Here is a 15,488-nt window from a genome sequence, read left to right on the forward strand (position 1 = left end):
CGGGATTTTCAAGAGTTATAATGTTATGACTATTAGCCAATTGTACAGTCAGACTATGTATATCTGACTTCGTATCGATCATTCAAATCCTACTGAGTCGAATTACTACTGCAATACGTTATACGTTGGATACTTCAGACTGTAGAGTTTTGCAGCAAGATTTGAATGGTATTGCCTGACTGGAAATAATTTTTTTTTGAAGTTTCTGCTTGACCGCCATTGCGATACTGTCATTGGCCAAGAGAAGAATTTATTATGAGAACATAATTTTTAAATTTATTTATAGCTTAATTGAGTCATTCAATGGCGCAAGGACGGTTTGGATTGCGTTATGGCTTCCTTGATATATTTGTATGTGGAATTAGGTCTTGGCTCGATCAGCTGATAGGAGTCTTTATCCATTTTGAAAAAAAAAAGTTATAAATAGGAATCATTTGAAAAAGATTGTGGTTACTTTGTTGCTTTCTAATTTAAGGGGTCGACAGGCGTCACGGCGTGTGGTGTTGAGAAATGTCACATGATCAGAAACTAAAATAAAGTAAACATTGAACGTTGGACATTGAACATTACATCTTCAATTCTATTTGCGTTACATCTACGTTGAGGTAGGTACAGTGTTCCAATTTTTTGTTTGAACAAACTTTTTTGATAGACTCAGTACGTGTTATCATAGTACGCAATAGTTTCAAAATGAATTTGATCGGCTTTTTTTTTTATGAGTTACACATTAGTTACATCGTCTTAAAAATTTTGCATTCGGTCCGACTTTGGTTTCTGACGTGTTTTTCGAAAATGTTTGACCTGATAAATCGATCGAAAATCCAATCGTTTCTTTCGAGGAAACGAACGTGTTATATTTACGCGAGATAAAGAGATTATACGATTTTTATTATACAGCTGTTCGATATATGTCTGGCTGATATGAAATTCAACATTAGAGACTGGTTAATGGAGAATCGTTAATTATAATTATAGGACGCATGTAGAAGCATACGTGGCAAAAAAAATTGAAATTTTATATAAATTTTCAGGTACCAAATGTCTCTTGATGATAAGCAGTAGAACGCGATTTTATTGACCATCCTCGTGATAATTTTTGATCAGTAGTTAACCTGTAGTCGCGATGACGAATTACTTATTGCTTTGGACACGTCATATGGTGAAAATGTAAGACCGTCTACTTTCAATAATATCAGTAGTTACTTAACAGTGGAATTTGCCGTATACCGGCGTCATCTTTCGTTCCTTTCAAATTTATCGAGATACACGCCTCGATAATTATGTAGTGCCAGCACGTATAATTCGGCCGAGTCATTTTCGCAAAATATGGAAATACGCTAGAAGTAAAATAATCGATTTTGAAATCGTCGTGTAACGGCAGAATGGAAATATCTGGAAAAGTCATATCAACCGTCGGACTGATTTATTAGGAGCCTATAAAAATGGGTAATGGCGTGCTCACAATAGGATACGAAGTTATCCGCATTCTTTGATAAAATAAAAATTTTTTATCAAACGACGATCCACGATTGCTTTTCCCTACGATTTAACAACGAGTCTTGACAAATCACATTGCCCTCTACCGATTAGAAATTAGGGCCTGTTGCGCAACTAACCGCAATCCGAAATAAAATTCCATGACAACAGACGTTAAGCCCGCGACAAAGCGGCGGTATAGATAGGTCCGATGGTAAAACAGTATTTCGGACTCACCACTTCCGAGTCAAGGTCAGCCTACCTCAAGTCATTCGTGTGTTGGCGTCGCGACCAAGAATTTTAGTCAACGACAATTTTTTATAGATAGCTTTAAGCCAGTACCTTATTTTCATTTGTCATAGTGTCTAGGAATTTTCACAGGAATATCATTTCGTATTTCGGGGCGGTGGGGCAAGGGGGGAAATTGAAAGAATTTTTATTTTCCCTTGTATCCTCGATGGCCTCATGGCCTCCTTTTTATTCTACCCTCGATTCGACTGCAGGCTGCAGCTGGTCGCATTAAAAGAGTCTTTTTGTGATTGATAACCGTTTAGGTAAGAGCCAGACTATTTCGGGACGTACGCAAGTAGGTGGGTACCTTGGTCAGAGCTTACGTGCCGTTAACGCTACAAGCCAGTCTTGGAGTATGATATCTGAATGTTATATATGTATATAGAATGTATGAAAAAGAACGGGTATTTGTTCTTCTAGAAATTTTTTCGACCGTCGTGGAAATTTTTCACGCTAATAATGTCTGCAGACATTCGTTATCTTTCTCATTAAGAACAGAACCGATATATGCATGACTCAGGTAACGATATTCTAGACCCAATCGATCTTTCGATTAGTTTTCCTTGTTGATTATGCCAAGATAATTTGACGTCGTGTGTCAAGCGAATTATTGAATACTCGTGTTTGTAATGAATATTGTCAAAGAAGAAGATCGAAGATACTCAGTAAAATCGAAATTTTCTAAATCGGTTCTAATCCGATTTCATAAATCAAAATTTGTGTAAATGGAAAGTTTATTATTCGATTTTTTTTTATTTTGCTTTTCATTTTGCTTTTCATATTTTTTTTTACTCTATTTTTGTATGAGCTGTCCAGTGACGTGGCGACAAGGTGCGCTCGTGGATGCTATCTACTTCGGACGGATTTGAATGAACGGAAATGTAAAATCGCTTGTAGCGCCACATAAACCGCAGCGTCCTTTCGATAAGACAAAAATTGACAACGTGGCGACGGATGATCGGCGAATGTAAAAGGTTTTCCTGTAGCCTCTGTTCCCTAGGTTTATTAAGTCTTAAAAATTCTGACTCACCCGTCGAAAAAAGCGAATGAGTTTTATATTTGATCGTAACTATAGGAACTTGAATTTGCACTTTAAACGCGTAACTCCATGGGAACAATGAACTGCAGGGTCACGTTGAAAAATTGTGGATGATGGGAAAAGCTGTATGTATACAGAATTGCGTAAAAACGTAGAACAGTATCCGCTGGATCAATTCAAGGAATATTTTGCAGAAAGAAGAATGTTACGAATAGGCAACGGTGTTACGTTGGCAAATATATCTAATAGCTGAACACCTTGACCCGAATGATTTTCAAAACTTCCCGCCAATCCACGAAAAACTAAGAATTAACAAATAAATGGAACAATGGACATAATTACAAAGTTTTTGGCGAGATTCAAGTAATCCCGTCAGCCAAAATTTGGCGAATGAGCCGCATTCTAAGAGAACTTTGTAAACGCCCACGTGTTTCTCTAGTATCTGGGTCACAGGTTGAATTTTATTTATGGCACGCACTCGGTGTCGAGGTACAATCGGATCACGTGAGAAAAGAATATATTGGATTCTGACGATGACAAAATCAATGGAGTATGTACTATAGGAGCTAATACCTAACTTAGAATGATAACCTTGACGAGACGCATGAGGATTGACGCCCTCTAAAATGTTGCGCAAGACGCACGCGGTCAAAGGATTGGCGGCCAGCAGTTCAACGCTGCTAAACTGGTTATAACCGGAGCGACGGCTCAAAGCTGCGCAGAGCGCACACTCTCACCGGCCGTTTAAAATTAGAGACGCTGCCTACAAATCCGAATTTACCCGGAGATCCTATACTCGGTATGCGCTGATAACAAGAGACTTCCGCATCAACCCTGATCATTTTGCAGACTTTGACCTTTTACTTCATCTTTCAGATATTCTTCCCCTATCTTCGTTTCTTACACGCGCTACTTGCTCACACCGGTTTGCTCTTCTTCGTTAGGTACACGTACACTGATCGAAGTTCGAGTTTCGCCACCTGGCCATCTAGCGTTAACGACGCGCATTAAAAATAGTATCGACCGAAATAGATCGTCTAATCATTGATTAACGTCAGTGAAATTCGCGTATTCTGATGCTACAAGAATTTTAAATATATGGGTCAGTTATCTTGGCTCGGGTCGCATCGGTTAGTCAACCCTGAACCCTCTTGAGTTGGACTGGAGAGACTGCTTCTAGGTGAATCTATAATGGAGAGTTCTCATGGCCATCTGGTGGACAGACGGCGAGTAGACGAACTATTCCATAAACATTAAAAGGAATCACGTGTGGATTCGCCTGAACAACGTGACTCGGTTTCTCACATGCTTCCTGATCGTCTGACGGATTAATCACTGACTTCTTGTATCTTACTGTTGACTGTGCACCTTGAGTAGTGATATCAACTTTTTAATAATCTATTTGATTAACCTGCATCATGATATCACTCGTAATTTTCATTGCTAATATCTGCCATAATTTTGTGATTTAAGTCGCAGGATTTGACATATCTGATATTCAGTGATTCCGTCAAATGAGTGTAACGTATGATTGCACGAGATTAATAAGTCCTAAGGAAAGCGTGTTTTCTGACAGATCACGGCAATGTTTACATGCTTATCTGTCACGGTCGATGACGGTTTATCCTAATGACTCGATAACGTATATTCCCCTCAGCCCTTTACAACGATGACCTTGGCCTAAGCCTTTATCACTCCTTCGTTGATACTCTTCCATTATACTTGTGAATATTTCATTAACGAATAACTGATTAAAGCGTCAATGTAGGAGATAGACTTTGGTGGCTCCTCGAAATTTCTCATTCGATGACTACAACGTTTTCTTATTTAACAGTGAGTTATCACGCTAATCAGCCCCGGCATGTTACGATCATTTTTTTGCTTTTAGCCAGGAACCGTCGTCGCGTGAATATTGAAAAGATCTTGTGTACCGTCAGTCTTTCTGTTCAGCTTAGACCGTAACGCGGCGCTTATCGGATGACATATTTACAAAAAGCAAATCGTTCAAGCCTTCCGTAAACTTCACTATCTCTGATACAACAAACGCAGCAGGTGTTTAAAGGGTAACACAGGTAGCGTGAAAAGTGAACTGCGTCTGATATAGGAGTCAACGTTATCCTGGTTATCCTGGTTATCCTTGTCAAATACCTAGATAATATATTATGTGGTATAAATGATTTTGAAAAATCCCCCAATTCATTCATACAGATTATACATACATACATATATATATATATATTTGGCAATATTTGTCAATTCATTTATCTTGTTTATCGAGGCTCTTCAAATATTGATATTCTTATCCGAAGCTAAGGGTTTGTTTGGATTCCATCAAATATCCGCCCGAAAAGGTCTCTTTGAAATTGATACCCCTCAGTAGAAAAACGCTGACACGGATTTCCAGCACATCATAGACAGAGCACATGTATGTAATTCGGTACACTGGCCTCGGCGCTAAATTGTGACAATTGAACGAACTCTGATTGGGCAATGTACACTGCTGTCAAGAAGTTTTTTTCTTATACAGGGAGTTATGAAAGTTCGCGCGTTGAGCAAAGAATAAATGACGGTTAGAAAATATTTCTACTGTTCTATATATTTGAGGCTGCGAGTGCTGGGAAACTGGCGCACGAGTTACCTCCGACGTCTCGTACCTTGGAGAGAGAAACGATGACAAAGACTGCTTGACTTCCTAATGGGACATCGGGGTCGCCGACGATGCAAACTGTATTCTGTGGTCTATTTCAGACGTAAGAGGCCTGACCCGTGTTAAGGCCTGTTCGGATAATCCAATACCCCAGCGCCGCTCGAGTCTTGCGTCAAGTACGAGTCACGCGCATGCGTGGTATCGTCGGTTGATGCTGGTTGACATCTTTTTTTTATAGCTCTGCGAAATTTTTGAATCGACTTTACCGCGTGGAAAAATACTTGCGGCTCGCCAGCTGCTCTCGTACCGTGAGGCACATTCAATTGTTCTGTTTTGTTACACGGCTGCTTGAAATTCAGTAACATCTTTTTGTTATAAGCTACTGAACATTCGGGCCTTTCGTTCTACGATTGTTTTGATTGGCTCTTTTCTTTTGAACGTCACAGGAAGATGGCACCTCCGATAAGCTTTTTCACTTGTGGGACCGAGCAATCGCCTTCTTTCTTTGTGGTGTAATAGCATCGATTTACTATAGTATCTTTAAGCACCTTTTCTTTGCTCTCAGCTGTACAAAGGAACGGTGTTTTGCTACGATTAAAATTCACTCGAGGTGCTCTGATATAACATATTATACGCGGAAATTTGATTCTGCTGTTTGGTGGTACCCAGCAGTCAATAAAGAAAATTGTCCGGAGCTATGATCGTGAGCAATGAACTTGTGAAGTGTTACTGTCGGTCAGTGACGTCACTTTTGACAATAATACCGGAACACTATGAATTGTCTGCTCTGATAAGGCGTGACGTTTTGAAAGAGTATAATATGTGTGGTTCAACTAGATGATTGGACGGTGGCTCAATTATAGGAAACAGTGTACCACTTAGATTGTGGATATTGGCTGACGTTAGGATTGATCGTCCATTTATAAATTGAAGGAAAAATATGAACGTGAGTGCAGAGTGAAAATTATCCCACCGAAGAAAATGGAGTAAAAAGCATTAGTATTTTTCCGTAACGTTAGGACGTGTCGCCGTTTCGAAAATCGTTACTAAAAGTTGCGTCATAGTAGACGCATATTGAATCTACTGATTGATAATAACAAACGAGAGGGAAGCGAAGTTGAGAGGTTGACGGGATGAACTACGTCGGTTTGACATAAGTTGCACGTAATGGTAGAGTACTTTTGCCTAGGTAATTTGGAATTGAGATGTCTGGCTAAAGCCTTCTATTTTTAGTCTTAAGAGACACAAAACGAAGTTCAAACTTTGTACAGTCCGGTCTGGTTATAAGTCTGCTTGTTATAAGCGCCTTCCCCTACGTTCTTTTACTCCTGGGCTTGGGGAAATTTACCCCCACTCCAAAGCGCTGCCGAGTTTTGGGACTCACGTTTCGTTATAAACACCATATGAAATTTTCGTTAAAGAATATATCTATGTTCAAACACGTGGACTCTTGGTGTTAAGACAGTAGAGTTCGCTTTAGACTTCTAGCCAGTAGTCTGACACAATAGACTATACTCGCAGTGCTGGCGAAGCCGCAATTCTAAGAAATACTTCCCCTACAATCGGAGCTAGAGGTTTATACCTAGACTGGACTGTACCATAGTACACGACGGTTTCAATGGTATTTTTAAAATGCTTTATTGTTCTCTTTCACCCACGAATAAAATGTATCAGTCCTTCCGTTGTGCCTTCATGCCTATCTTATGGTGCATACCTGAAACGTACCTGTTAATGGATGAAAATAATTTTTCAATTAATTCATAATTATAATAAAAATTTTGTTTTTCCGTTACAGCTGATGAAACTTGCTAACGCTATTCTGGGCGAGAAACTCTTCACGGTAATGATGAAGCGCACGTTCTACGGGCATTTTGTTGCCGGTGAAGATGAAGTCTCGATCCGACCGGTTCTCGACCGATTACGACAGTTCGGTGTCAAACCAATCCTGGACTACTCCGTTGAAGAAGACATCACCCAGGAAGAGGCGGAACGACGAGAAGTCCAGTAAGCTGCAGTTCATTTTTTTTTCAAGTCTACTAGTCGGCGGCTTCCTCCTGAACTGGAACCGGTTCTACTGACGCTATCATTTTCCAAAGACGATTTCTTTGAGATCATCATTCACTGCGAATACGGAAAGGCGTCATTCCTTTTGACCCATTCATCTGGGTTTGAGACTAGTCTCTTCTCAGATCAAAAATATGACACTCTGCTCCTAATCCTGAGCACTGGACCTATTTTTGGTCAGATATGAAAAATCGATCCTTCCGCCAGGAGGTGCACTGCCCTAGTAAAAGACTATTGATCCGAGTACATATAGCTGAGTCTCGCTGGAGTCTCCTTATTCACGTAAAATGTTCTTCACTATCACAAAAATTGGGGCACCCAATGCAAGACTTATGGTTTTGCTTAGAATCTTTCTTGACTACGTTCCAGGCAAGAAAGTTAATAATTTTTTAAATACAAACTTGGAAGTCACAATTTTACTATTTATCCCTTAAATGGATATATGACTTGTCACTTGTACCACCTTGACTGATATTTACTTGCATCAAAACATTTGTAAATGTTCTTAACTCATACCATTTATACTTGATACCCATTACATTTTACGTAGCAATAATTTGTCAAGCATTAATGGGTTTAACGACATTAAAACTTAGTATATCGTAACTTTTGTAGCTTTGCTCAGGCGACTTGCCAAAATTCAGAATACGCACCCAGTGAATGTTACGTTATGATTGTAATTAAAGTAGAAGTTATAAACTCCTACGAATTGGCCATCGAGTCACGGTTGTTAACCTGTTATCAATTGTTTGCAGAGCTTCCGTGTCGGAAGCTGGTGACGAGAGGAAGGAAGGCACCTTGAAGAAATATCACGTAGAAAAATCATTCGCTGATCGGCGGTACAAGGTGTCGTCGGCCAGAACCTACTTTTACCTGAACGAAGCGTCCTGCGAGAGGAACATGGATATCTTCATCAAGTCTCTGGAGGCTGTCGCAGGTCAGCATTAGTCTTCTGCCATCTTTTGTGGCAGTAACACCGGCCGTACCATCTTTTACACGCTTTTGGCACAACTTCTTTGTTATTTACGTTCTTATGACAGTCTCACTGTGATTATCATTGGATTAGCTTTAAACAAACTACTAGATTGTATCGACATAATACTTGGTGTCTCTGCTTTTGGAATTTATGCTGTAGATTGTACTAGTGCATTACGAGTTCACATTGTGATTGCGTTATGTCATGGCTTTTCATGATTACTGTTATTATATCTTTTCTGCGAAACAAGGACGTTGGAGATTCTTAACACATCAGGTTCTCATTTACAATATTAGTATTCGGTTCTTGTTGAGTTTTGTTTTATGGAACAGTTAGATAACTAAATTGTTCAGTACAATGTTCTTGTTTTATGGTACCTGGGCAGCTCAAGGATACTTGTTTTCGAATGTCTATTGCATTTAGTATCTGAAGCTAGGACAGTTACCAGAAGACAGTGTCGATGCATAGAAATACTAACAGCCTGCGTTTAGGAGTCGACGAAAATTCTATGATTTATAAATACCCAGTAGGATCTAGGTCCTCTTGTATGTTACTCAGCCAACGACGTGACATAACGTTCATCATGAAATAACTGAGAACTCAATTTTCTACTTCTCCTTCACTCAGTGATTCGATGCTTTTCTCAATATCATTGGATCAATAATTGATAGCTAAGGAACCACGTGCTCTTTCAAACTTTTATGCATCTTCTCACTGAGTCCACATTCTTTTCTAGTTTTAACCCTTGGACCGCAAGAGAGACCCCAAATGCTTTGTGTGCCTAAGCGTCTCATTGGATTTGTGACGTGGCTGTTAGTTCCTGTAATCAATGCATGGCTTGTAATAATCATCTAACATGGCACGAAACGTTTTTACAGCGGATGAAAAAAAGACTTTGAAGTTGATATATCCCTCATTACAGCTCACGAATAACACTCAAGTCGATCCCAATCCTGGTAAGGATTCTAGTTAGACCCTCCTAGATCCTAGACCTTTAATAGTACATTTATAATAAACATACGTATCTATTTCTTTGAAGAAAGTAGCATGGGATTCATTTTGGCTTTTTTCACTATTTTTTTCTTTAATCGTTTCTCTAATTACCTCTGTTAACATGGATGTCAATGAATATCTGTGACTTTATTGAATGGGACATTTGTTTTTATATTCTCTATATGTATATACTATATATATATATTGTTTGGAGAAAGTAAACAAGATGTCACAAAAAAATAACTTGCTTTTCATATGCAGGAGCGTCAATGGGTTTAGGAATAACGGCAGTCAAGTTGACGGCTCTAGGACGCCCCCAACTTTTAGTAAGTCAATTGTATTTCTTTATACCGATAGTTTGATACCGATAGCTCTCTTATTGTTCTAACAGGGTGCACGAAGTGCTTTTATAGATTCTTCCATTCGTTATTTAATTATACAGTCGAGCTTATCATTCAGTATTATCAGCGGACTCGAATCTTCACTGTTTAACAAAGACTTTTAATGTAAAAGTATGAAAGAACATTGATACGTATTAATGTCATGACGACTTTCATATTCTAGCTACAATTGTCGGAAGTGATTATGCGAGCACGTCAATACATGTCCGACGTGGTTGGCGGTGAAGGTGCGGTTTTGGCTCACCATGCAAAACCTGATGATTTCAAGAAGAAATTCGAAGAGGCACATATTAGGGACGCTGCCCCGGTACAAAAGTTCCTTGAGAAAATTCAGTCGGATAAGGAAGGGTACGTTGAATAAGCGTTGACAATTCACGAAATAAATTTACACTGAAAATTTTTTTCTCGCAAATTCAATTCTTGATCGATGCTCGCACAAGCGAAGATTCTCTTTGTCGTGCATACGTTCTTCCCTATTCATTATTCTTTGTTACTGACGCTTTATCGATTCACTCCAAAGCATATGAACCGCAGCTTGTTCTTCTATCAATTACACTTTTGAACAACGCGACTCTTTCACTCAACAAATGAGAACCAATCGAAAGTCTCTATTCTAATGCTGTTATTTCTGTTTTTGGATGCTCTCTTGGACGTGCAGAAAGTAAGGACATACGTTTATCTTTTACTGACATTATTTTGATTCCTTGCATGGTCCGTTATTTTCCTGTGGATGGAATTACGACTGTTTGAATTTGCTTAGAGAGTTCGCTTTTTTCAGTCTGCTCAAAAAAAGATCTTCATAATGATATCATGAATTGACCTTTCGTGCAAAGTATTAACAAGAATACTTTGCTACTTTGAGCATTGCACTGTTTCTTCGTACCTGTTTTCATGTTTTTGCAAGCCACATGTATCAAAATAACATTTCTCTTCAGCTTCGCTTAGTAAAACGTACTTTCAATGATATTCGACGTAGCCTTCTTCAGTTACTATATTATACATAAGTTTCATGATCAGTTATTGATATTTGGTACTTACTATTATGGTGCAAAAGTTTCCACTGTCATTTGTATAATCCATATAAATATGCTTCCTTCGCATTGGATGATATGACTGTGGGGACTCCTCGTCTGTTTGTTTTGTATCTTCGAATTCAGTGTTTTATACTTGTATGAAATAAAGTCAGAGAATTTTCTAATCGTTGCAGTAGCATGGCAATAGTTATTTAGGTGAAGCACTTGAATGGTGATAATAATAAAAAAATCTTTCTGACAGTGTCATCCATTTGTTCCCATGGAGTGGTATTCTGGATGAAAACTATGAGTTGAGCGAGACCTTCCAAGTACCGGACATCAAGACAGGAAAGATGGTGAGACTAATGACGCAACTGACCACCAAGGAAGAGGAAATGTTCAGAAATATGATCAGGCGGTTGAACAATATCGTTTCTGTACGTATTTTTCTTTATGCTAATGTTAGTCAATATAGCTCTAGTTCAATCGAATGACGTTTCGATCAATGTTCAATTCCTTCTTCTCATTGGCTTCTCATTGGCTTTATCAGATTGCTGACAAGCTAAACGTCCGCATAATGGTCGATGCCGAGCAGACCTACTTCCAACCTGCGATATCACGGCTGACACTGGAGATGATGCGCAAGTACAATACGAAAAAGGTAATTTCTTCTTACACAGGGATAGTAGTCTCAAGTATGTCTCGTTACAGAGATTATCAGTGAATGAGCATTCAATGTCAATGTGGTCTACCTCCTCCTAGGCTGTGGTGTTTAATACGTACCAGACGTACCTGCAGGATGCATACAATGAGGTCAAAACTGATCTTGAACAATCCGAACGTCAGAATTTCTATTTCGGAGCTAAGATCGTACGGGGCGCTTACATTGAACAGGTTTGTTGAAGCTGGTTTTTTCCACGATACCCCTTATTGCTGGACATAGAATCCCACAGGAATACTTTTCTATAGGAAAGAGCAAGAGCAGCTGCCATGGGTTATCCGGACCCGACGAATCCGACATTCGAGGCTACGACAGAGTGTTATCATAAGACTCTGATGGAATGTCTGCGTAGAATGAAACAGTATAAGGACAAGGGAGAAGATCCTAAAAAAATTGGTATTATGGTGGCCTCCCATAATGAGAATACTGTTCGTTTTGCAATTGAAAAGTACGTCAATGAAATTGCTTTCGTTACTTTCTTTTGTTCTTTTGTGGACCAATAAAATAATCTTTATTCTTTTTTTATAGAATGAAGGAAATAGGAATCTCTCCCGAGGACAAGGTTATCTGTTTTGGGCAGTTATTCGGCATGTGCGACTACATCACGTTCCCTCTTGGTAAGTACAAAGTGAAAAACGTTTTTTGTATCCTCTTAAAAAGGAAGAGAGACGGTCATCGAGAACAATACCTTCAATAACAGAGAGCGTTTTGATTTACGTTGTAATAATGTACTTTCAGGTCAATCAGGGTACTCGGCGTACAAGTATATCCCCTATGGTCCCGTCAAGGAAGTACTACCCTATCTATCGCGTCGAGCGCAAGAGAACAGGGGCGTCCTGACTAAGATAAAGAAAGAGAAGAAGCTTCTACTCAGCGAAATAATTAGACGTATATTGCGAGGACAACTATTCTACACACCGAAGGGCAATTACACTCCAGTGTGAGCTGTAAAACGCGAACGCATCTCCCAGACTCGAGTCAAGTAAGAATTTAATATTAATAATTGAAAATCCATGCAAATCTTAACAGTTGCTAAGCGACACTTTATTCGACCAGTATGCTAAGTTAAGTTCCAGGCGACATAGTTAGGCATTTGGTCAGGTTATTATACCAAGACCGCTAACTACCTGATACAACATACTGGCCACTCTAATTTTTCAAGAGTCCAAGCTCGTTCTATTGATTACAGCTACAAGTTCTTTTTCAAACACTCTGTGCACCAACCTCTGTAGAGAGAGTGATCTAGAAAAAACTCTTGTGGAACATATTATAACTCCATCGCTAACCCTAACAATGTTTTTTCTCTTTCAGGTCCAACGTAGTGGATTCGCAATGCCAAACAATTTTCGATGAAAAGGTATTCCTCGGGTCTTCTGCATTTTTACTCTGCCGTTGATCCCTCTAGTAAAGGAGCGATGCTACGTGTCAGGGTAGAAACATTTAAGGCCAGCAACATCGCAGAAGAATCTCAAGAAATGCCAGTTGTGTAAATTAATTATTTATTGATATCGTGTCTGCGTGATTTCCCTCTGTGCTCCAAATCGTGTTGTCAGTTCGGTTACAATAGACAGTCCTAATTGTCATCGTCATTACGGCACTTCTATTTCTCCGAACTTTGTACATGAGAGATGGAAAGAGAAACAGAGGCGATGTGATAAAGAAAAAAAAAAAAAAAGAAAGAGAGCGAGAGAGAGAAGATAGAAAAATGTTCCATCACACAAACATTGGCACGAGGTATGCTTAAGTACTTACTCGAAGAACATGTAAGTACCGTAGCAGGGAGACACATGTGTCAATGGGTCAAGTACTGTAAAGCCTACTGCATGATTATCTTACGAGACAAACGTGTATCGCAGGAACGTATTTTTAACGTTCGTAGTTTGAAACTGGCTTGTAATGATGTAAAGCAAAAGTGTGATTATAAATGAACGAGAAAAAAAGACCAATCGGTAAGGAAGAATCGACGACGTGATATGAAAGTCATCTATCGGTACAAACCCTGCGGAGTTGTAACTGCGTTAGGTAAGGAATTGTGTTTTTCGATAATTGTTAAGCCATGCGCATCGACGGTAAACACGAGTAAACCTAGAGAGAAGAAGGTGCTTCGCACCTAATCTCCGACGAATACAAGGCATTGCATTCAGTAATTAAGTCATTTTGAAAAGAGATTAAAACAAAAGTAAGTAACCGTCTGTAGTGGTTATAGTTTATCTTTTCATACATAACTGATGTAGGACAAGATGAAGGAAAACTTAAGGTGAGAAGCTCCAAGCTTAAATGACTCTTGACTAAACGTTTCGACGAATAGGACACAATTTCATTTGATTAAGTTTTAGTTTTTTATAACTAATACTCATTTTCGCTCGGAGTCGTCCATATAAATGTTTGGTCAATCGAATCCAATTGAATTATTACCAAGGGATACGCTACAAGCGTTAGGAACGCAATAGGTAAAGTGTTTTGCTTTTCTAAGAGAATCTTAACGAAACGAACGATAAGGAATTATAGGCAGGTCCGAGTTCGTCGAAATCGACACGGCATCCTTAAACTCGTCGCGTATTGATATCTTTTAGAAATTGGCTATAGTGCTAAATGATTTTTGCGCTTTCCAACCTTTCCCCTCCTCCCCCTTCACTACTTGAGCAGCTGCTGCGCGCATATTGATACTTTGTTTTTCAATATTTCTTTTCTCGCAGAAGGTTTTGAGTTCCATGAAAATGTGCCAAGTATCGCGAGTGAGTTCAGACAGATTCGTGAGGATGATGATGATGACGACTCTTGCGTATTTTGCCATTTTCTCATATTTCATTATTTCCCTTTAACCTCCTGTGCGTCCCTTGTTGCTTATCCCAATCGCCAATTCGCCTGTCGACTCGTTAATCCCACCAACCCTCTTCTTCTGTAAATTTATCTCAATCTCATGCTATTTTTTTCCCTCCCTTAAAATCCTTTAAAACTTCGACCTTTCACCTCCAACCTTCCATAGCCCCTCTTTTGAAACAAGAACTGCAAGTACAGTCCGTTACGATCTCGAAGCTTATTGTAGCTTGTCATAGCGATCGGATGACATAGCAAAATCAACAATAAATTGTATCTAACGAGAATATACAGTCTAAGATATTTTATTTGATAATAGTACGCATGTGTTACGTTTTATTGAAATTAGTACTGCGAATCATTGTGAATCATGTTAACTATGCAAACTGGAAAAGAAAATTAATTGGTGAAATAAATAAAGGGGCATTGTTAAAGTTATACAAGTTATAGCTAAGTGTTTCCACATGTTTGTTTATATCGTTAATGCAGATATATTAGATTGTAATTGTACTATTTATATTAATATTTATTATTATTATTATTATTATTATTATTATTACCCAACTATATCTACAGGCTAATTCACTCTCCGCGTGTCTCGTTCATATGACGATGATGATGATGACGATGATGACAATAACTTAGCTAAGTAATGTTATGGGACTTACTGCGTGTCATGTGTTAAGGACTATTAATTATGTCCTTCCCAAGGACATCGTATCTTAAATGCATGGTAGAACGAGACTGATCTTACACGAGAGCCTATGACAACCTGAGAAAGAGCAAAAGTAAATTTATTCGCGTCAAGACCCGTTGTAGTTTTATCGAACAGTTGTCAAAAGAATTTTGCTATTTTTTCCCGTGAAATATTTATTATATTTTATATATGGAGTGTGATCTGCGTTTCTTTTGTACATACCGGAAACACTGGCAGCACTTGATGATCTAGTCTCGATATGTCGTGCTCATTAATTTTCGATATTGTTATGTACAGCGCTAATTATTCTAATCGTTTTCTTTATTTCCAGTATAAATTGTTCATTAGTAGAT

The 15,488-nt window shown here is 38.8% G+C and overlaps 1 protein-coding gene across 2 annotated transcripts in view; it reads left to right on the forward strand.

The window, feature by feature from the left end:
• LOC107274274 (proline dehydrogenase 1, mitochondrial) overlaps positions 1-14,876 on the forward strand; it is an 18,707-nt gene extending 3,831 nt beyond the window's left edge. The window contains exons 2-13 of one of the 2 annotated variants that reach the window (XM_015753260.2): positions 7,249-7,457; positions 8,273-8,454; positions 9,748-9,812; positions 10,051-10,235; positions 10,546-10,548; positions 11,163-11,337; positions 11,451-11,561; positions 11,663-11,794; positions 11,870-12,069; positions 12,150-12,238; positions 12,360-12,603; positions 12,933-14,876. In XM_015753260.2, coding sequence (XP_015608746.1) covers positions 7,249-7,457; positions 8,273-8,454; positions 9,748-9,812; positions 10,051-10,235; positions 10,546-10,548; positions 11,163-11,337; positions 11,451-11,561; positions 11,663-11,794; positions 11,870-12,069; positions 12,150-12,238; positions 12,360-12,565 — 1,557 coding nt within the window. In that variant the 3' untranslated portion in view covers positions 12,566-12,603; positions 12,933-14,876. The remainder of the gene's footprint in view (positions 1-7,248; positions 7,458-8,272; positions 8,455-9,747; positions 9,813-10,050; positions 10,236-10,545; positions 10,549-11,162; positions 11,338-11,450; positions 11,562-11,662; positions 11,795-11,869; positions 12,070-12,149; positions 12,239-12,359; positions 12,604-12,932) is intronic. The other variant, XM_015753261.2, reaches the window with a different exon arrangement.
• Positions 14,877-15,488: the final 612 nt, after the last annotated feature.

This window comes from Cephus cinctus, unplaced genomic scaffold (genome assembly GCF_000341935.2).
Source record: "Cephus cinctus unplaced genomic scaffold, Ccin1 Ccin1_scaffold2608, whole genome shotgun sequence".
NCBI lineage: Eukaryota > Metazoa > Arthropoda > Insecta > Hymenoptera > Cephidae > Cephus > Cephus cinctus.